Consider the following 24,263-nt stretch of genomic DNA (forward strand, 5'->3'; position numbering starts at 1 on the left):
TGATCAGCCTCGTTTGAAATGCTGTTCTCATTCTGTGTGTGGAAATTTGAAAAAGGAAGTACAACTAGCATATTCATTACTTTGCAGAAATAAAAGGAACCTCACAGATCTTCCACAGACTTTGTTTAATTATTACTCACACTGTCACTGGACTATTTTTAGATCGGTAACAAACTAACCATATCCTGCCCATCACTCAGTGTCTACAACATTCATGCAGTTTAATGCAATTCAACAGCAGCCCCATTTATATTCCACCTTAAGTCCATATTTTGTTGCTGATACAAAGTACCTTGTATACACATCCATGAAGAAAAAAGAAACACTTTTAAAACATTATAAAATGTACACTCTGCCCATATGGAAAACATATATATAAATCTTATAAAGTTTGTATCTGTCTTGTGTGAAACTTGTATGAAAAGCATACAAGAGTGAAAAAAAAATAAGATCCCTAGAAAAAATATATAAATGAAACTTGTATGTTTTGGATACTTACTAAAACAATATATGAAAGTGGCCACTTTCATGAGTAAATCATATAAGCCTTATATGATTCACTATATGAAGTAGGCCACATCTGATGCAAGTCTTTTATAAGTTTTTTCTATTTCTTTTCTATACGGGTGACTTTAGGGATTGTGGTATTTAGGCTAATTGGTGGTTTGAGTGGTTGTTTTGACCAATGCTCATTCAAACCAGTACAAGTTCTGAAAAGTGACACTATTATTCAAAAGTATGTTTTAAATACTGCATTCTCAATAATCCAGATATAAACATTTAAGAAAATTGTCTTAATCTGCACAAAGCATTTTCAGTGAGCGAAACATTTTGTTGCTCATCTAAGTGTTCATCTGAATCATAGGCCTGCTCAGATTGTCTGCCTGCGCAGGCTACTGATCTTAAATGTGAATCCCAACCTCAAAGGACAGTGTGTGAATACTTTGACGAAAAGCATTGGTATACTCATCTTATTATTCTTTGAAATTCGTAAAATAAAAGTACTCTGCATATTTGTTTCTTTCTTTTTTGCTTTGTTTCATTTTTTGTTTGATTTTTTTTATTTCTGTAACTGCAGAGCTTCAGTGAAATAACAGGGCAAATCATCACACCTATGATGTCAGACGAAGTCGTTATTAAAATTATAAAATTATTTAAATCTAAAACTCTTGGGTTTGAAAGCTAGCTCACTAAAACTAAAAACAACTAGCTGTTTCTCTTCATCATCATTATTTTTTTCCACAAGGAGGAACCTGAATTAACATGATCAATAATTAACTATTTAAAATAGGACTACACTACTGATGATTATGAGCATGACAGTATGACAGAGTTTTATAGGAGCTCCCGCGTTCTGGCAACCTTCAGATAAACTACTCTAGTCTAACTACTGAAAGCAGCTGTCATTAGTGATCAGTTTCAGATAAGAATGTGTGAACTCAGAAAGAACGGAAGTGTTTAGAATGGAACTCAAGAGAGAGAAAAGACAGAAGTTGTCTTTCAGTTTAGAGATACTAATACTTTGAAACCAAATGTGTAATTTTCTTGTTCAGCTAATCATGCAGTTTCACTGACATTGTAATATTTAAAATTTAAAATAAATGCAATAACTAAAAAAAATTAAAATTAAAACAAGTAAGAGGTTTATATGTATTTTCAAGCCAGTTCAACACATACATGATAAAAATTCCAATTTATGTTCAAGTTTAAATTACAGATTATTTCAAATCTCAAAACACTTTCATAGACATCAATGATTGTTCTGTTGTTCACTGGTTTTAAAGTGTTTTCTGAAGTTATGTATGTTGAGGTTACATGTTAGTTAGTTTCACCATAGAAGATATTTTGCACAGAAGGAAGTGAAATTGACTAGACTAAACCCTAACCCTAAAATTAACTCATTCACTGCCATTGACGTCTATAGCCGTCAATTGCAAAAAGATCCTTCTTTGACAGTTGACTTGAAATTCTCCACAAATTCCTCTTCTCTGAAACTAACACTACATGTCTGCAACTTCCGCTTCAACCACTGAAACATTTCTCTTGTGAACTCAAGACAGACAGTAAAGTGGTGCTGAGCACCCCAATACAGGAAGTAGGGATTGGCTGTCTGTTTAAAGAGTCCAAATCTCTGATCCTATCGATCTTACCCAGCAAACAGTGCAAAGCTTTGATGAAACCGATGTGTGAGGGGACTCACCCAGCTGTAACTGCCTCAGAAACCCAAGTTGCCCTGCTGTTGCCCTGCTGTCATCTGTTCTTGTAAAGTATAACCAAACTTTTGAGCGTTTGTGCCACTTAGTCGTTATGTTTCCTGTCGGCTAAATGACGCTATGCAACGTGGCGACGTCATTCAAAGGGACTGGAATCGATAGGGGAATCGTTTGCAAAAATGGCAAACAATTCCAATTAATTGAAACAGTGGGAACCGGTTCTCAACAAGAACCATCCGTACCTAAGGGTCTGTTAGTTTGGCTGGAGTAACCTGTAACATGGATAACAACACTCTGCTGGGTGCTTGGAATATTGTACTCAAAGGATGAAACACTGAAGAACTAGAACATAATTACAGTAAATATATAAAACCAAAGTAAATCATGAACCCACATAACTCAAAACACTTAGTCGGCGACCCAGGAACCATGACAGTTAATTCTAAATAGTATAAATAGCTCTTACATGTTACTCCAGCCCTTTGAAACTAACAGACTGTTAGTGCTGTTTTCCAATGCAGTGCATGGGGGTAAGTAACAGTTAACTTACCCCCATAATTATGACAAGTTGTTGTTTATGTCAAATCTTTTCACATATACCGTAGTTGTAGTTGACACCCAAAATAAATAATATATTCCAATAAACAGTGTTTGAATTACACTGATAGTGTCTGAAAACTGCATTTAAAATAAACTTACATTGTAGATAACTGAGTGCTTTTCCAAAATCTAAATAGATTAAATAAATACAAATGGTAAAAATGATACATCTTCCAAATAGGAATAGGTCACTCCGGATGTTGACCAATAACTATTTACAAACACTGTGTACTAAAATGATTGCTTTCATGTTTAAAAACTGAGGTTTTGTGAGAATATATACAAAAATATAATTAAAATAGTTACAGTTCATCTTTAAAATTTTAATAGTACAAATCTTGAAGACCTCTTCTTTACAATAAAGTCAGATAAGTAACTAAAAGACAGTTAAAACAGTAATAGAATACTGCATAATAGCACCATCTCGTGGGAATAAATAATAATACTGCTTCAGACTGATTTGTTGACCAGATACACCTTTTTCCCCTTTTTTGGACTATCATAAATTGTTTCAATAGGCTTTTGTTTTATGTATATAGTTCAAAGATATGCCACCTCAAAAGATAGCATCAGGTCTCCTTTTAAAGCGTCTTATGAGTCACTACCTGAGGTACTCAGTCACCGCTGGATCATTGAGGAACTTCAGTTAGTGTAACTCCGGGTCTTGTGCTGGTTTGTTGTGCTTCTTGTCATCTTGTGAAGAAACGTACCTGTCTCCTCTTGTGCACAGAAACCAGTGGAGAGCAGCCTGTTGAAGAGAATCACTGGCATCATGGAATCTGGATCATCGAAGCTGTGTATCGAGTTTTGGGATTGTTTGTTGCACATTTTGAAGCTTCTAAATAAATTAATTGTCCATCAAGTCCATCCAAGTCCTGCTTTGCCATATAGCAAACCTCACAGTCTCTTTCAAGTGATTCTCCAAATGGCAGCAAATACAAAGATGGTGACTCACACACCTTTCCCTTGAGATGTCTGGAGTTTTGATCTCCTCCATACCTGCTTCATGCCCTGGAGGACGGGGCTGTGGCCCCCCCACACCTTCGAGCAGATTATTACATGAAGGAACCTTTTAAAAAAAACAAAAAAACAAGCGCGTCCATGCTCACAGGTGTACACACGGGTGATCACACCCACAAACTACACCCTTTTTGGCTCCTACCTCAAAGCACACTGTGTTCTGTTGATCTTATGTGCTGCACAATAATGTTTAACATTTAGTATTTACTGTCATATTCCCATATATCATTGTGATGTTGTTTATTCTATTACTCTTGTTCTCTTCTGCTTGTTTTCTTTTTTCTTTCTCAGCAGGTGATCCAGGTGATTGATATATGCATTTTTTTTTTCTCTGCCCGTTCTGTTGGTTTATGTTTTTTGCCCTTGTCCCCCGTCCCTCTTCTCAGCTGTTTCTCTTTCCCTCTTTCTTTCTCCCCTTCTTTCCCCCAGTCAAGTCTGTCCCGTATTCAGAAAGTGAAAATGAAATAAACAAAAAAAAAAAAAAAAACAATAAAAGGTGAATCAAATGGACCATTACGGCAAGGCTGGGATGGTCAATTTGGTAAAGTAAATCCGTTGGGCATCTTTGTTTGCCTTTAGACAACAATTCTGATGGCAAAAGAGCCAAACGGGACAGGCAAAGAAAAGAAAAAAAAAAAAAAATAAGAGAATGTCATCTGAATATCAGTGTCTCTTGTAAGGAATCTGTGAGGAAAACTGTTTATACTAGTGTGTTTTATCACTGTCCAAAGGTTTTGCTGCACTGAAATTTGTACAAACATTTAGCCATTTACTTTATTTATTTCTAATTTAAGGATCATCTGTTCCAACTTCTACCAAGTCAAAAACTAGACAAGTTCACATGAAAAAAGAAAAACTCCCACATCAAAATAGTCTATCATCATGTCTGCAGAATACAAAAGCAGAAAACACTCACAGTGTTTATATAACATACTATCTTTAAATCAAGAGATCATAAAAGAATACATGTGTTCTGGTATAATGCAGATTAAAGTAAAATAAATCAGTAAGTATTAGCTTTTTATATTTTTCTGATAGGAAATCACATTAAATTAAAGACCTTTAGACATTTTAACATCAGCTCTTCTCTCCATGGATCTTCAGTGATGCAGTCTGTGTGGAAGAACTGACCACTTAAATCACCTGAATTTATGAACGTTAGCATACAAATAATCATCTCCCGTTGGTTCAGTCTGCCAAGGACACTTTGAATACTTGACTTGGCAGAACTCTAGCTCTGCTCTTTTCTCCAGTTGTTTCGCCTGTTGTTTCACGACCCTGAGATCAGCAAAGATTTCTTCCTGATCATTTTCTTCCTCTGCAGTCAGAAGAAGAAGAAACGGTTGCTTTAAAAATAATAAATGAATAATTAGAGGAATAGTCGCACTTTGTATTAAACTTCATTTGCGAGCTTTAGACATTATGTTGGATTTTGTTAAGCTGTTTAACTTTTTTCTTTTTACATTTACTGTGTTAACTGTGGCTGCTTAACAATATTTAAGTGACATATAACAGAGATATAAATAAACTGTTGTTGAGACTGCATTAATTAAGTATATTTATAAAAAGAGTAAAAAAGCAATTTAAGAAAAGTGAGTAAGGGAAAAGAAGTTTTGTACCTTTTGTTTTGCTGTTTTGCTTTTTCCGTTGGGCACAGATTGCTGCTACAACCACAACTAAGAAAATTATAAGTGTTGAGAGAACACCACTGATCAGTGGCAAATGTCCTATTTCATAGAAAGAATTAAGTCAAACATGAAATGAAGAAAGGAGAAAATGATATCAATGGATCTAGCTGTTTTTTCAATTTCCACTGTACCATGGGTCATTCCTCTTACCCACTGCAGTTTGTGTGGTTGTGGTGGGTTCACTTGTTGGTTCAATGCACAGGGTGTTATTGGCTTCATACACCCACTCTGACACCTGTGTCCCATTGATTGAGGTGCAGTTGATGAAAATGAACCCTATGAGCAAAAAACTAATAATTTATCAAAAATGTAAAAAGTGATATAATTATCAAAGTTGTAACTATCACCTTTTTCACTCAACACAGGTAGATATCCTCTTTTCTTTGGAGACTTTACTAACATGGTTTTTGACTGAGCAGACAAGACTTCCTGAGACGTGCTGTTTCAGAGTGATGATGTTAGTCTTAATATTTACAGAAAGCAGCTCAGCAACTGTCAGTGTGCGTCCATCCAGAGTCCAGCTGTACTGAGGACTGTCCCCTCCCTCAGAGGAGCAGGACACCCTCATCTCTCCCTGGGACAGACACTGAGAGACCAGCAGGACAGAGGACACAGGAGCTGAGAGAAACACACACAGATGAGTTTAGTTTTAGATTTTAAAATCTCTCTAATAAAAAAAGGAGATATATAGATTACCAAAACATTGTTAAGTTTCTATCTACTAATTAGTGTCATTTCCCAATAGTAACCTTCAACTTTGAATAAGCAAGTGTTAAGTCTAGACATCATTGCTTATACTCTCCTAATAAAGAACAGGGTATGCACAAACTATATGTATCTGAAATTATGTAAGATATATACATTACGAAAACAATGTTAAATTGGTTATTAATTAATTTAATTAATTACTTATTAACATAACATTTACCTTGAAAAAGCAACTGTAAAGTCAGCACACCTGATGATCTTCCATCTGAATCAAAGGTTTGAAGGGTATATTTACCACTGTCGTTCCTGCTCAGGTTATTGATCCTAAATTTTCCATTTCTGGGAAAAAAGCTAGATCTATGTACTACGGTATTAGAAATAACCTTATTATTTCTGACAAATAGTATTTTTAATGAATTCTTTAACAGTTGGATTCTAGGTATTTCTGAGGTGCTGTCCATCAGCTGGATGTCCACAGTTCCTCCCAAAGCTCCATAACACTGAGCTCCATCCCGTCTGCCATCACAGTGAGTTTCCACACCTGCAAATTTTGAAACATTAAAAAAGTTTTTTCTTTTTCAGTGTTTCATGTTAACATGTTGTGAATCCAGTGTTTTGGATTAGCTTTGTATAAAATGATAACGTTTATCAAATTATTTTTAATAACACTACTGCCATGAGTACACGAGCTCTGATTATTTCACTCTGAGTAGGTGCAGGTAATAGAGCGTCAAGAGCACACACATTTAATCAATAATATACTCCCAAATAGGGCTGGGCGATATGGCCTAAAATCCATATCATGGTATAATTTGAAGCATATGCGGTAACTATATATATCATGATATATTCTTTTCTTCTGTATAACGTATTTTACACACTGTAAGGCACACTTAAAATCCTTTAATTTTCTCAAAAATCAACTGTGTGCCTTATGTATGAATTCTGGTTGTGCTTAATGACCTCGAACCAATTTTATGTAGTACACGGCGCGCAGAAATCTGTCAAAAAGTCTTTTAGTACGACTTTGGTAAGCTATGAAGGCACACCGCTTGATGGCTTGCCGCAGCATTAGGCTGCCGTAGTCAGGAGCCTTGCTGAGTAATCTGAGTCCAAAACTCCGTCTGCTTCAGGTCCCAAAGTCAAAGGAACACTGTGGCATCACTGAGATTTAAAAACTGTCTAAATTCTTTCATCTTTAATAAAATGATCAGTGTTGCTGCTTAACCACGTGTAACAATTAAGTTTAACATTCAGGCATCCATGAAAACAGATTTATTAAATTCAACGGAGTTAGAAGTTAGCAGGAAATTAGCTCGCTAGTTTCCACCTAAACATCATATGCCATGTTCTGACTGAGAGATTTCTGAAAAAATTAAAATGTACAGCAGGGACTTTTGTAGGGTTACTGAAGTCGGACTAGCTGGTATATAATGATGTCCTACGTGATCACTAGCAAAACAGCTACGTTAGCATAACATTAACACAGTGAAGCTGAAGGATGAACGCTAACTTTTTTCCACTTGATAAAAGTTAACGTGAGGGTTTCTGGTGGTTAGGGACAAATGCAATCGCATGGCAGGATGTTATAAACGGACCAAACACAAGCATAATGTGTTTACATGACAAAAGTACAGAAGAAGAAGATTTATGTTGACACCAAAGAACAAAACTAAAGAACAGACCAACAGTCGCGTCTCAAATAATGAAACTCATTGCCTTTTTACTTTACATTGAAGAATTTCTCTGTTATTTTATATATAATTTAACCATTTTTGCCTGCTGAAATATTTCTGTCCAATTTATTGCCTATAGTAGCACAGAAAAGGGCAAATTCAATGCCACGACATACAGCTACTGGACAAATTAACCTAAAAAGCTCCTGCCATCTCAACCAAAGTAACTAGTGCTGATCCTTTCCTGTTAAAGTGTAAAAGTGTAAAAGCTTGAATGCAATCCCTTTATGAACCAGTAGAGAGAAACCTCACACCTACCAATATGTTTGTCCAGACGTTAAAAGTAATGTCGTTATATTGTTTACACAGCAATAGGGTCTCTCTTCTTCATAGCACCATTTCTAGTGCAAAATCATAACTAATGATTCTGTTTGACCTATTTTTAAGTGCAGAAATACATGTTTCTGTTTTTGACATATAGTATTTCCACAGATTCAATCATAGTCATATAAAGGTCCTCTTGTTTGACAGTAAGTTGAGTTATGTGCACTGTATAAAAATTAGATTCAAACTACATTTTACCTTAAAAAAACAGCTAACATATAAATATAACAATAAAGTTAACGCTTTTTTAAAAATTTAATTATTAATCGTAATTATTCATTAGCACCACTTACAAAGTGGTGAAATAAATTGGAGAAAGCTTTTGTGTGATGTCATAATTCACTTACAGTCAACTTCATTAAAACAATGAAGCTGACTGAGTGAATTCTGTTCTTCAGTTGCATGAGAAAATAGACGTGTGAAACAATGTAGAAGTTTGAGAATATTTTAGCAACACTGAGAGCCTCAGTTTCACCCTGAGGTCTCACCATATGAGGAGATATGTTCATTTTACACCGCTACTATATGAAGGAAGTGAAACGCAGACAATGGTCAACATACAAGCTGCAGGGACACAAGCAGCTTTCCCACAGAGTCCATCTTCATTTTATCCTGTCAATGTCCCTAGAGTCAGATCCACACTGATGAATATGTGGCCCTGTTAGTTATAATTAAAACAGTTATATTTATTTTCAAACTTCTTTAGGTTCATTCAAAGACACACTAAAGTGATAAAGCCAAAACCCACAAGGTTTGATATATCTTTTAATATATTTCTAACTACAGCAATATATATATATATATATATACAGTGTTGGGGAGTGTGGTAGGACTCGACTTAAGCGGTCAAAGAAGTGCAGGAGACTGATGCTGTCCAGTGTAGCAAGTGATTTATTCACCATTCTGTGGCCCAAGAATATTTACAAAGAAACAAATAAGAAACTCAACTCTATAATAAACTCAATTCAAATAAACATAACTGAACTTAAATCAACGGAAATTAAGGTCAAACTGCACACAGCTACACTGACCTGAACCCTTCTCCTGAAACACCTGAGTTCGTCTGCTTAAATAGTCCCCTTAATCAAACACTTTCTCCTCTGGACTATTCCATTCAGTAGGTAGGTGAGATGAACATGATTATATTCATCCTCTACTACTCCTCTTGACTGGCAACATAAACTCTGGTGTAATCAATACATATCACAACATTAAATCTATTTCTTTATAAACCCTTTAAAATCAATTTTATTAAATTATAAGAATTCTTCCCCTCCTGCCCTTGGTCTCTTCCTGTGACCTCAGATGAACCCAGAAGGTATAAAGCAGGAAGTAGAACTACATTTCCTCCTTTTGCTTCTGGAAGACAGGTAGGTAAAGGTAAGTTCAAACAATACAAATTAACAGTTGAAATAAATAACATGTTAACTTAACAAACTTGCATGAATTGATTTAAACCAAGATGTTATATTATATAATCTGTAAAAGTGCAGAACATAAACAAACCCGGGATAGTAGATGTTTGCCTATTGCAGATTACATGTGAAATATGGTTAAATCAAAACAAGAATGTTAACTAAGAATGTAGACAAATGGTCTTCTCACCCACTTTGTCACAGGGAGTAACAGAATACATGTCCCGCCGTTACGTAGTTAAAATACAAATTATGAGTAACTGTATTCCGTTACAGTTACCGTTTAAAAACGTGGTATTTAGAATACAGTTACTTTGTTGAAATAAATGGTTTACACGGCGGTACTTCCCTGTTTCATATTGTGGCGGGTCAGGACTGTTTGGGTTTGTTTGACAGGTATGTTCTGTTGTTCCAGGCGGCAAGGTTACGGTTGCCATGGTTACAGGGTGACGCTCTCTCTCTGCGTGTTTCCTGGGTGCGAGAGCGCCTTTTTGTTGGTGTAGTTGTGCTAAGCTAATAGGCAGAATGCTACAGGTATAGCTCTAAAGAATGTAGCATCATAGGCAGTGTAGTCCATGCTGCAGGGAGAATGGACTGCCATACCTGTTATGTGTCTGTGAGCGAGGGAGGGAGAAAAAGGAAAAGTACGAGTTGTCATCGAGCAAAAACGGGAGCTGGAAGCATATAAATATAATAATAACCACTGCAGCCAAGAAGAGTGCCTGACGAGCCCAGTTGTAAGTAAGCTATTAAGACTCAACTGTACGCTGTGTTTGTGTTTTCCTCCGAAACAATAAGTTCTGTTGGAGCAGCCTTTCAACGCCTCTCTTTGTCTCTCGCAAGCAAAGTTGACCCAGACAACAAAGTAAAGCTATTTTTCGGCTACGAGCCCGACACGGAACCTGACGTATTAGCCAGAGGTCCCTTTACTACGGTTCGGAGCTGCGGACCTTCAGTAACAGTAATAAATCACAGCAATAGTACATTCACGTAGTTGTAAACAGCATGATAATATATTAAGTAATCCAAAGTATTCAGAATACGTCACTCTCATCGAGTAACGTAACGGAATACGTTACAGAATACATTTTGGGGCATGTATTTTGTAATCTGTAGTGGAATACATTTTAAAAGTAACCTTCCAAACACTCTATATATATATATATATATATATATATATATATATATATATATATATATATATATATATATACTTTTTTTTATTTTTTTTTAATCCCTACTAACTCACTGAAAAAGACTTCCCATTCATTTACAAAGTTTTTATTGTTATTTAAGGAATTTTGAATCAGGATAATATACATGACTGTATATTCTTATCTGATCTCCAAAATATGATTACAAAGCTGCAAGCATAACATTTTTAAATTGTTTTTGATACAATATGAAACTTCCACAGTCACCTCCTAACTGTTTTCATTTTTCATTGATCCTCAGTTCAGTGTCCAGTGCTGATCACGAGTGAGTTCAGTTCACTAAAGCTCAGGCTCACACTTAAGGTTTATGGTCTCTGTTTCACACCTGAGGCTGTGAAAGAAAAAAAAATCAATTATAGCAAAATAAATACTTTTACAATTACCCATCAAATTATGGCACTGAAATGATGTAATGGTATATCAACCTCTTTTGATCACGGGCCGCCTTGTTAGAAGTCTTCTTAAGATGCTTCAGTTCCCGATACACAACACAGCATGACACTGCTATCAGGGGAGATCCCAGTGCAGCAAAGACTAGCCTCAGGTAAGGAAAACTGTGTGCTGATGAGAACACAGTGATAATTATAAGTACAGTACTTACAATTTATTCAAGCGTAAACTTTGGTAAGACTTTGGTATTATTATGGTTAACTAACTGTAAATATATAAACGTTTGGGCACAACCCCCACACACTAAACTATTATTTAAACTAAATAAAGAGATGGTGAAAGAAAACTGGAACAAAGGGGGAAAACACTCAAACGTGTAGCGTGGTCCTCCAGGTTCCTCCTTAATAAACGTGTACAATATTTATAGATGCTGTAGACAGAGTTTATTAACATTGTTTTAACGTTACTATTATGTTATAAAAACAGTTTAGATAATGTTTACAAATCTGTTAATGTTTTGTGACATTATAATTTTTATTGTATAAAAATTAACTTAAAAGTACTTGACTATGACTTTACTAACTTATTAACCAAGGTATGATGAAGTATTACCTACATGTTTTTATTTGGCTTTGACTAAAATGAAAATTCAAAGTAAATGTAAAATATGTTGTCAACCCTGTTTGCAACATAGAAGATCCCAATATGAAACAGGTCATTATCTGACCTGACCCAGTTCCTGAACACGTCACACCTTGTGATGAAAGCCAAACAAAGGCTATTATTCCCCAGGAAGCTAAAACGGACTGGACTCGCTTCTCTGCCTCTTATGAACTTCTACAGAGTGACAACAGAAAGTGTCCCCTGTCTTAGTATGACGGTGTGCTTTTAATAGTGTCTTCTTTGTGCTTATATGCATGTGTGTGTGTGTATATATGTGTATATATATACATAACAACAATAAAAAGGATTCTTCTTCTATTATAATGCATACATGTCACAAGTTAATATGGTCATACAGTGCAGCTCAGGATATTCTTTAAAGTGTAGGTGGTAGTTAAAGTGTAGTTACTGGGAAATAAAAGATTATTCAATCATAAAAAGTAATAGCAGCCCATGTGTGGCTAAATAACCAATAATACCTATACATAGACAAATACTATATCAGCATAGACTGTTCACTGTACACTTGCATCTTTCTTTCCATATGTTTTTCTGCATTTCTGCTTCTATCATTTGTTGCACAAGTGATGTGTACTGTGTTTAACAGTTTAACAGTTACATGTCTGATTATCTTTATAATAACATCAACACTATTCAACAAAGAGTAACTTACATAACTTGCTTTCAGCTTTGTCATTGCCTTTAACATCCAGGGTGAAATTAATGTTTTTCTCTCGGACTCCACCTGAATTAAAGACCTCAATGCTGTATTGACCTGAATCATTCCTCCTCACGTTTGTGATCTTGATTGTCCCATTCCTGATTAGAAACTGTAGTCTGTTGTTAAATTCTTTGTCTATTGTTATTGTTTCTTTCTTCAGATTGAACACAATTATATTCACGGTGGGAAGCATCTTCAAACATGTCACTTCACGGCCACTAGCATCAGTCATCACTTGGATATACACAGTTCCTTTAAGAAGAGGAGAGCATGGACATGTGTTCGTCCTGAGGTCACATGTGGTCTCATCGACTGGAATGAGAGCTGGAAAAAACATATTTAATAGAACATGAGGTGAAATTATTCACACTACAAATGTGAATGTTTAGCTTCTTTATGAGGACAATCTTACCTTGAGTTCCTCCTGTTAGTAGCACAATAATAAAAAACTGTTCCATGCTCTTCATTCACCCACACTGTGGTTTCAATCTTTCAAAGATTCTAGAAAATTATGTACAAATCTGGATGTAAATCTGCTGCAAACCTGAGTCCTAACTGACAGGAAACAGTAAATGATATAGACAGGTTATTTTCACAACAGCAGGAAATAAACTGCATGTCTACGTGTTGTAGCGACCTGATTTCAAGAAATATTCATCAAATGCGAATAAACAATTTTCCTCTTGCTCTTGTAATTAAATACACAAAACTGAATCTAAACAATACACACTTTCAAATGTGTGTCAGGCACACACTATTTTTTCTTCACATTTACTTTTGAGAAAAAACGTGCAACATCTGAAGTGATAAGTTAAGTTACAAATAGTCTAGAGGTTCCTGTGGTGAGAGCTTTATTGCATAACAGTCTTTACAGGATGTCCATGACAGATGTCATTTTATGTTTGGAGGTTTGCAGAGTTTGCTTTCTGAAATGAAGGGAGCGAACTGATGTAGAAAGAATAAAATGTAAGCAACCTGTGAAAAAGCAGCTTATTAAAAGGATGCAAATCATTAGCACAACATGAAACAGTGAGGCAATGCTGTCCAACAAACAAAGGAGCCTTTTATCTACCAAAAGAGGCTGAATTCAATATGAGAATTTCAGCTACACAACTCACAAGTATTTGGTAACAAGCACAGATAAAACTGTAAATTATATTTCCAGTGGTAAGTCACCTGTGGATAGAAAAACTGTGTAATAACATAACAAGATTTGAAATGTCACTGTGAATATAGTAAAATAAATAAACATATAAATAAACACGGCATGATTCTGCAATGGAAGCAAACATTACAAATCTTCACTTTGTAATGTTTTCAGTAAGAACAAAGAATGATGGTGAACATGAATAAAAAAAGAATCAAGAAAATCTGTGTTTCGTCGGGGAAAAGAAGGATGTAATTAGCTTACTTACATTTGAATGGATGCACATAGCAGCACAGGCTAAGAAAGTAACATGTAAGTGCTCAGCTGGAAGTGAGAAAAGTTCATCTGTGAAAAAAAAAAGACCCGTGTATGGGTACTTCCTGCATTACAGAACAGAGATGGAACTGTGTGTGTGGTCCAGGGCTTTTATAGACACTGAGGCTGCGCTGACTTTTATTTTGCATACCTCTTCTTATTCTGCCCTAAAAATACAATCGACAGCTAGATCTATGAACACCAAGATGTATGAATGTACATGGGCATACCCAGCTGGGTGGGCATCTCATAGGTTTTTACTCTGCCAGAATGTAATGCCACAACCAGTTCAACATATATTGAGGATAAAATTTTGATTTACATTTTGTAGGAGTTTCAGTATTCTATTCCATTCTATGATATTCTTATATACAAACTTTAATAGGTTATTCATATGTTATTAAATAGAAACGGGCAGTTTTGCATTTTGCAGCGCTGTGCCCTGCTTATTACACAGAAACTACCACAGTTGTTTCCATGTAAAACTTTTTAAGTTTACTGAAATTTTTAGGTTTGCAAGTATCAGGCTTGTAATGTGCTCCTCTGTCTTATAGTGATTCCAATTTGGATTCAGGAGACAAGAGTCTATCTCTAATTTTAAAATTAGAGATAAAACTTTCCTTTTTGCTAAAACATATAATTAGGGCTGGATCAGGTGACCCTAAATTCCAGCGGCTACCCACAGACAGCCTTTTTTACCTGCACAAATGCCACCTGGCACAGCCCTGTCCACTGGACCAGATCCAGAGCACCCTTTGGTTTTTAAAGCATATATGTGATGTAACAGTCTTTTGCATTTGATGTTTAGTTGAGCTGTATGTCCAGATTTTGCTCTTTTGCACCCTCTGGTGGTGAATTATGGAGGGTACAGTTGTTTGCAGTTTGGGTCTCCACCCAAATACTTTTTTGCCAGTGCAACTGGTGTCTGCATGCTGCAGCTCGTGGTTAGCTCCACACATAGAGAAAGTAATGTTCAAAGTTAGAGAAAGAGAAGAAATAAGTAAGAAAGAAGATGGAGAAGAAGATAATAAGCTCATAAACGAATATTATCCCCTCCTGGATGTCAGCTAACGAGGTTTGTGTACTGTAAATGTTTTATTTTCTGTGATTAATGACTTTTGATTGATTGACACCAAGTACAAGAGTGCATTTTGATGTGATGATTTTTTTTGTTGTTTTCGTCGGTAAGTAGCGCTCACGGGTTTTATAACTCTACATCATAGGTGTCACACTCTGGCCATACCAAGTTATTATTAGAGCTGGCCTACTGGTATTATACAGCTAATATATATATATTGTTTAGTATTAAGCTTTGCTTGTTCCATATTCAGTTTTTCAGCAAAACTTGTTTGAGTCCATAAGAAGAGATTCATTCTTAAATCTGGAGGAAGATTTTTTTTCAGTAAATATTAATGTTAGCCCGCGACCTTGTTCCAGTTTTGAATTTTGGTCCACTGTATATTTGAGTTTGACACCCCTGCTCTACATCGTCCCTATGTCAGTCCTTGAGGTTGCTACATGTCATTTGATGTTTGAGCTAATGAATGGTAGGTCTGAAATCTCTATATTATCGCATGGTGCCTGTTCTACGTCTGGCCAGGGCTCATAAGAGGGTATGTTTTAACCATCCTGAGATGATTGTAGGCTGTTGGCTAAGAAGTAGTGTTGATATCAGATCTAGTCCTCCGTTATCCTCGGCCCTTTGTAGCATTTTAAAACTAATACGCTGGGGTTTATCTTTCCAAAGGAATTTAGAAATGAACAGTTCCAGAGTGCTAAACCAGTCTGGTGGTGGTTTACTTGGGATCATCGAAAATAAAAAATTGATTCTTGGCAAGACCATCATTTTTATTGTGGCAACCCTTCGATCCCATTAGTGATTTGAGTCTTCCATAATTCTTTTTCTATCCCAGTGCAATCTACAAATATAAATATTTAGGTATTAATGTCTCTACTAATCTTGCAGATTTAACTAACCTAATCCAAACAACATCCCACTTTTAAAGAAACTAGAAGGAGCAATTAATCAGAAGAACTGTAGATTTTAACCAGTTTGTCGAATAATCTGAAACTTTTGAGAAAGAGTTTATTAATGCATTTACCTCAGTGAGAGTGGTTTGTGAGTTTTGGAGAAAAAGCAACACATCATCCACATAAAGACTAATTTTATGTTCTACATCCTTGCATTTTATACCTTTAATCGCAATAGCCATCTGATGTGGTCTGAAGTGGAGTGTGGCCATCCCTGTCTCTGGAGACAGAAATTGTCGGATGTTTGGTCATTTGTCCTGACACATGCTGTTGGGAATTGTATAATATTTTTAACCAGTTTATGAAAGAGTTTCCAAAACCAAATTTGTGTAGAGTTGCAAATAAAAATTTCCAGTTAACTCTGTCAAACGCAAACATTAATAGTCTATCAAATTAAGTAGTCTACGTGTATTTGATGAGTACATACCTTTTATGAAACCAGTTTTGTTCTCATCCCAGAGAACAATGTGAGAATTTATGCATTTTTGCTTAAGTATTGCTGATGTATAGCATATTATTATGATTAAAATGAGATTAAAAAAAAAACCCAAACAGTTTACCATGAGACACTCCCTGTAGAATCACCATCAGTCCAAGCACAACTTCCATGTCTCCTCCTTGTTCAGTGTGCGCTGACAAAGTCAGCATACTTTATTAAATGGCATGTACATCAAGGAGTTAAAAGTCACAATTGGCTTCTGATAAACCTCTAAGACAGTTCTTTCTGTATATGTGGAAAGCTGAAAAGGAACACCAGCACATATTTCACATAATCTACGTGGTAGAAATAAAAGGAACCCCTCAGAGCTTGTGCAGACTTTTTACTTATTGCTCACACTTTCACTAAACTACTTTTAGATCTGTAACAAGTTAACACTATCTTGCCCATCACTTAGTGTGTACTAATACAGCACTCCCCTTTCTATAATTCAACTGTTTATATCTCATCTTAAATGGGAAAATAAATATTTGATGGTCCACAGTATCAAATGGAGCAGATCATCTACGAGCACAACTGACTGAGCAGTATCAGGGTTACATAATAGATCATTACCCTCTAAAGTCAGAACTATGAAAATATTTTTTAAATTCACATTTTTTTAATCTATTTGCATTCATGACTTTCAAATTAATAATATTTACTGCATGCAGTATTTTTTTCTATTTATTGCTTACAGTAGCGCTGCATGTGTCTGATTTAATACATCAGCTTATTTGGGGAAAAAAGTCATCCTTATAATATCGTGGTCTCAAAACCCATGTACCAAATATTATACGCACGGCCTTAAAAGGACAAATTCCCTGCTGTGACATAATTAAAACTACAGTTGCTAGAAGACTCATCTCAGGTCAAGAGTTCATCCAAATTTAAATGCAACACCTCCATAAACCAGTAGAGGGAAACCTCACACCTACCCATATGTACAGGTCCAGATCATTAATTTAATTTTAATGTTTACACAACAATAAATGCTCCCTTCTTCTTACCTTGTTGAATTAATTGTATTTCTTGTGCAAAATCATAAGTATAATTCTGTTTGATCTATTTTTAAGTGCAGAAATACATATTTCTGTTTTTGGCTTATAGTATTTCCACAAATTCAGTCATACTCATCCTAAGTAAGAAAGTATTTCTGAAGGTCCTTTTGTTTTACACAGTAAGCTGAGTTATGTGACTAAGTAGGAATTGGATCTGAACTACATTTTACCTTAAAAAGCAACTAACATATAACAATAAAGTTACATTACCACTTCTTCTTAATGAAATTATTATTATTATTATTTACAGTCAACTTTATTAAAACAGTTACATTATTCTTCAGTTGCATGAGAAAATAGGCGTGTGAAACAATGTAGAAGTTTGTGAATATTTTAGCAACACAGAGCCTCAGTTTCACCCTGAGATCTCACCATACAAGGAGATATGTTCATTTTACACCACCACCATATGTAGGAAGTGAAACGCAGACAATGGTCAACATACAAACTGCAGGCCCACAAAGAGCCCAGCTATTGTACTTTTATTTCTCTTCATTTTTTCCTGTCAGTTTTCCTAATGTCAAATCCACACTGATAAATATGCCATCCTATTAGTTATAATTAAAACACAATTTTCAAACTTTTTTTATTCATACAAAGTAATATATGAATTAAATGAGGCACTAAACACAAGGTTTGATATATCTTTTAATATATTTCTAACTAGAGTGAAATATTTTTTTAAAAAATGCCTACTTACTCACTGAAAAATACTTTTCCCATTCATTTACAGTGTTTTTATTGCTTTTAAGGAACTTTGAATCAACATAATATACATGACTCTATATTCTTATGTGGCCTGTAAAATATGATCACATAGCTACAAGCATAAAATTTGTATTGTTTTCAAGTCTTTTTCAACATTAAACACATACAATATGAAACTTCCACAGTCACCTCCTGATGTTTAAGCAGCTTGGAAAAGAAAGCAACTGGACTTCTTTAAGTTTCATGAAAATGTTTCATCTCTGGTCCAAGAGGCATCTTCACTTCTAAAAACAAATGGTGGAGAGTCCCAAGTGTTTAAACCCTGGTAGGAGTTGTCCTTTATGAGCGTCATTGACCCACGATTGATCGTGTGCTTCATTGCATGAGCCAAGGTGTTTTGTTTTTTTTTGTTTTTTGTTTTGTTTTGTTTTGTTTTTTTTTTTTAGGCATGCTTTTTCAGATTTTTTAGCCTACTTCACTTTGTCACACCGGGTTTTTTTTTGTTTGTTTTTTTTGTTTTTTCCCTTTTAACTTTTTATTTTCACAAATAGTACATAATTACATAACATAATACAGTGTACAATTCAAAACCAAAAAATAAACAAACAGACAAACAAACATAAAACAAACAACAAACTGATAACTAAACACAAAAAAATAAAATAAAATAAAATAAAAAAATAAAAAAACAGCTCAGTTCCATTACAGTTTAAACACTCAAGAGAATCCTTGTAACATAATATTAGAAACATCAGGTTCCACATAGTTCAAGTATGGTTCCCACACCTTAAAGAATTGATCTGTTTTTGAATGCAGTATACATGTAAGATATTCCAGTGGCACTAAATCCAACACTACTCTTTGCCAACCTTTAATAGTTGGTACTTTTTCATAAATCCATTGGAGTAGTATATTCTTCCTTGCCGCATAGGTGAGAACACAGTACAATCTCCTATTATTCTTGGATATTAATCGCCGGCTGGGGAGGCCCAGTATGAGAGACAGAGGATCCATCTCCAATTCACAACCAAAAATCTTCTCCATTTCAAATAGCACATTAGACCAATATTCTTGCAATTTCAAACATGACCAGAAGCTGTGAGTTAGGGTACCAATTACTGTCTTACATTTGAGGCACATGGGTGAAAGGGTAGGATTATATTGATGTCTGCGAAACATAGATATGTGCATTCTGTGTATAATTTTTAACTGTATTGCTTTGGTACGATTACAAACTGATATTGATTTGGCGTAACTCCAGACATCTTCCCACTCCTCATCATCAATTACTATACCTAATTCCTTTTCCCATTTGCCTTTAAGCCTCTGTGACGTCCCTGAGAGTACAGAATATAAAGCCTTATAAAATATCTTCACAGGTACCTCTTTGTCTGTTAAAAATAATAATTTTTCAACAGGAGAGACTTCATGACTCTCACTAAAGTTAGTACTATGCAAAATATAATGCCTTATCTGTAAGTAACGGAAAAAGTCATGCTTGGGGAGAGAATATTTCTCAACCATTTGGTCAAATGGCATAACTACATTATCGGAGAATAAGTCCCTCAGTCTCTGAATTCCTTTGTTCTTCCATTCCTTAAAACCTATATCAAACATCCCCGGTTGAAAGTCAAGATTATTCACAATAGGAGTAAACATAGATGTTAGCTTCAACCTTCCCTCAATTCGACATACTGACCGCCAGGCCTTAAGTGTATTAAGTGTGACTGGATTATCACAGCTCAATCTAATATCTTTAAAGTTCTTAAAAAACAATAGGTCCCTTAATGGATACTTTGAAAGAGAGGTTTCAATCCCCAACCAGATAGAGTGTGAATTATTTGTGACCCAGTCATGAATATAACTCATGTGAGTACTCAATTGATATGTTCTAACATTTGGTAAATCTAGACCTCCTACTGAACCTGGGAGCTGCAGTGTAGCCATCTTAAGTTTTGGTCTACGTTTGCTCCATATAAAAGAGCTTAGCCAACTATTCAGATCCTTCATCACTCTATTTGAAAATATAACCGGAATCATTTGGACAGGATATAACAATCGAGGTAAAATATTCATCTTAATCAAAGCTATACGTCCTAGCCAAGAAACAGGTAGGGAATTCCATCTCTCCAAATCTTGCTTTACCTTCTCGAACAGAGGGGGAAAATTTGCTTTATACATTTCTTTAAATTCTGGAGTTATAAATATCCCTAAGTATACAAAACCTGTTCAGTTCAGTTCAGTTCAGTTCAGTTCATTTTTATTTCAAACATTTCAAACATGTGCCTTCACAATCATTACAAAATATCATTCCATTATTTGTTTGAAAAGGAGTAGGCTGAAGTATTTACTTATTTGTCCCTACCCCCTCAAGTTTTACCTCTCATTCATTTAATTTTTTTTTTGTCTTAAATTAAACAAACAACATATGAAACATATAAACATATGAAGTAAAACAAAACATAACATACATAAATCAAAAACAAGAAATTAGCAAGCCCCACCACAGTATAGTTTCTTTCATATGAAAAATACAGAATGTGTATATTTGCAGATACACAAGTTATGGAAAAACAACAAACCAAAACAAAACAAAAAAACAAAAAAACAACCAAAAAAGAACCGCAACACCATTACCAGCAACATTACCATCCTGGGTTAACCCCGTTTTCTTCATTCTTATACTTATTTAAAATTAGGTTTTTATATTTTACTTTAAACTGTTTTATGTTTTGACTGTCTTTTATTTCTTCTGTTAGACTGTTCCATAATTTAACTCCTGCAATTGAGATTGACATAGTTCTTAAAGTTGTTCTAGCACTTTCTATTTTTAAATTCCATTTCCCTCTTAAGTTATACCCACCTTCTCTTTCTATGAACAATTTACAGATTTCTTTGGGAAGCAATTTATTTCTGACTTTATACATTATTTGCGCTGTTTTAAGCTTCACCAAGTCTTGGAATTTAATAGCTTGCATTTTGACAAAGAGTGCATTTGTATGGTCCCTGTACCCTACATTATTTATTAATCTAATGGCCCTTTTCTGTATTATAGTTATTGTTTGTGTGTTACTTTTGTATGTGTTTCCCCAGACCTCTACACAGTAGCTCATATATGGCAGTAGTAAAGCACAGTATAAAATGTGCAGTGCTTTCTGATCCAACATATGCTTTGCTTTTCCCAGGACGGCAATGCCCCGTGCCAATTTCCCCCGAACATAAGTAATGTGTGGCTTCCAACAGAGCTTGTGGTCAATGATCACCCCAAGAAATTTTATTTCATTTACTCTTTCTAAATATACATTGTCAACACATATTTCTACTTCGATGTTTTTCTTTTGGTTTCCAAACAACATAAATTTGGTTTTATCTAGATTCAATGATAATTTATTTATATCAAACCACTTCTTTAATATCGTTAATTCCTGTGTGATCATTTCCAAAACCTGTGGCAATTCCCCACCTGAACACAGTATATTTGTGTCATCTGCAAATATTACAAACTTTAAAATCTCCGATACTCTGCAGATATCATTTAAGTACATAATAAACATTTTTGGACCCAGTACTGAACCTTGAGGTACTCCACAAGCTATATCCATCAAATTAGATTTATATTCATTTATTTGTACATATTGTTTCCTATTCCCTACATAGCTTTTTAACCATTCCAAAACCACTCCCCTAAACCCGTACTTTTCCAGTTTTTTTAATAGAATTTCATGATTAACAGTATCAAACGCCTTCTTTAGATCTAAGAAAACTCCGAGCGCATACCTCTTATTATCCATACATTCCGTTATCTTTTCCATTAAATCTATCAGTGCCAAAGCTGTTGATCTGTTGTTTCTGAACCCATACTGACTATCTGTCATTAATTCATATTTTTCCACAAAACTGTCAAATCTTTTTATGAAGAGTTTTTCCAGTATCTTAGAGAACTGGGAGAGTATTGACACTGGTCTATAGTTTGTAAAATGATGTCTTTCACCGGTTTTGTAAATGGGAATAACTTTAGCAACTTTCATTTTTTGTGGAAAAACTCCTTTTTGAAACGACAAGTTGAATATATATTTTAATGGTTTTACGATACCATCAATAACTGTCTTTACCGTTACCATATCAATATCATTCCAGTCTGTACTGGTTTTGTTCTTAAGTCCTCTAACCATGTCATAAATCTCTTTCTCTTCCACTGCTCTTAAAAACATTGAGCTACTATTCCTTTCAATATTTTCACCAGTGTCCCTTTCTATTCCATCAACCTTTATTTCTTCTGCCAGTTTTGGCCCTATGTTTACGAAGAATTCATTAAAGCCATTTACTATCTCCTCCATGTTATTAATACTTCTTGTCCCTTCTATAAAGTACCCAGGGTAATCATTATTCCTTGTTTCATTTTTGATTATTCTGTTTAATACATTCCATATATCTCTTGTGTTATCTTTATTGTGTTCTAACCTTTTAATGTAATACTCTCTTTTACAGGATCTCATTATATTAGTTAATTTATTTTTGTAAGTTTTATACTTCATTTCAGTTTCTATTGTTCTCTTTTTTATGAATTCTCGATATAGGGTATTCTTTTTTTTGCTGGCATTTTGTAGTCCTTTTGTCATCCATGGTCTTCCTGCATAGTTGTGTTTCCTATTGATTTCAATTACTGGGCAGTTTTTATCAAGTAATGTGTTAAATGTTCTTAAAAATCCTTCGTAAGCTTTATTAACTTCTGTTTGTTCATATACAATATTCCAATCTTGCTTTAAAAGTTCATTTCTAAGACAATTTAAGGTCTTCTCTGTTCTTATTCTTTTGTAAATAATCTTATGTCCATCGTTGTTCACTTTATAATGGCAATTATACGATGCAAAGACTGGTAAATGGTCACTTATATCGTTGATTAATAGCCCACTTTTTATCTTTCCTTCTATTATATTTGTAAATATATTATCTAATAGAGTTGCACAATGAGATGTTATTCTGGTCGGTCTTGTTATCAGTGGAAATAAACCTATGCTGTACATGGAATCAATAAATTCTTCTGTACTCTTATTATGATTTGGATTCAATAAGTCAATATTAAAGTCCCCACAAATAAACATTCTTTTCTGATTTATATTTGTAAATAAGTCCTCCATATTATCCTTAAATATCTCAATCTTAGATCCTGGTGTTCTATATATACAACTGACAATTAGGTTTTTCCTTTTTTCTATACTTATTTCCACTGATAAACATTCCATCACTCCATCAATAACAGTTGTCATTCTTCCCATTCTTTTGTACTTTAGGTTTTTATCAATGTAAAGTGCCACCCCACCTCCTTTCTTGTTGATCCTGTCTACATGAAGGAATTCATATCCATTTATTTTAAAGTCTTCTTCTTTTCCAGGAGTTATCCAGGTCTCCGATATGGCTATCACATTGAATGGCTGTTCAAACTGTGTTATGTAGTCTTTGATGGATTGAAAGTTTGCATATAAGCTTCGACTATTAAAGTGAACCATTGTTATACCCTGTTCTACCTTGAATTCCTTTTTAAGTTGCTCATTTGTATAATAATTGCATTCATTTGTCTTATTGTTAAAGAAATTACAATCAGGATCTATGTTGCTGTCATACATCAATGTCTTATTTTCAATATCTATATGAGTTGTTAGTTGAAAATTGTCAGACATCTGCGTTGGTTGTGCACTTGGACGGTCACATCATATTTAGCACTGCTTTGCATTTATCAGTTATATTTTTCTAGTTCAGTCATCTCTTTGATGACTAGAACCTTAGCCTGCTCTGGTGTTCCATTTAACTTAATGAATATTTTACAGTCTGAC

At 34.8% G+C, this 24,263-nt stretch overlaps 1 protein-coding gene and 1 long non-coding RNA gene across 5 annotated transcripts in view; one reads left to right on the top strand and one right to left on the bottom strand.

Moving 5' to 3' along the window:
- Nucleotides 1–4,972: 4,972 nt before the first annotated feature.
- LOC146717595 (uncharacterized) overlaps nt 4,973–24,263 on the bottom strand; it is a 42,217-nt gene continuing 22,926 nt past the window's right edge. Inside the window, exons 1-6 of one of the 4 annotated variants that reach the window (XM_085478273.1) lie at nt 16,746–16,794; nt 6,450–6,770; nt 5,878–6,139; nt 5,672–5,811; nt 5,453–5,560; nt 4,973–5,151 (exon numbers count right to left, since the gene is read on the bottom strand). In XM_085478273.1, the coding sequence (XP_085334399.1) occupies nt 4,973–5,151; nt 5,453–5,560; nt 5,672–5,811; nt 5,878–6,139; nt 6,450–6,770; nt 16,746–16,794 (1,059 nt within the window). Of the gene's footprint in view, nt 5,152–5,452; nt 5,569–5,641; nt 5,812–5,877; nt 6,140–6,449; nt 6,771–16,745; nt 16,795–24,263 lie in introns of those variants that run through there. The other 3 variants (XM_085478264.1, XM_085478255.1, XM_085478282.1) reach the window with 3 other exon arrangements.
- LOC146717596 (uncharacterized) lies at nt 10,974–14,349 on the top strand. Its single transcript, XR_014923659.1, has 3 exons — nt 10,974–11,183; nt 11,372–11,462; nt 12,853–14,349. It is a non-coding gene; the product is annotated as an uncharacterized LOC146717596 (long non-coding RNA).

The sequence above is a fragment of the Copadichromis virginalis genome, linkage group LG2 (genome assembly GCF_057382275.1).
Source record: "Copadichromis virginalis isolate Kocher_CV1m ecotype Utaka linkage group LG2, C_Virginalis_male_GT1.1, whole genome shotgun sequence".
Taxonomy (NCBI): domain Eukaryota; kingdom Metazoa; phylum Chordata; class Actinopteri; order Cichliformes; family Cichlidae; genus Copadichromis; species Copadichromis virginalis.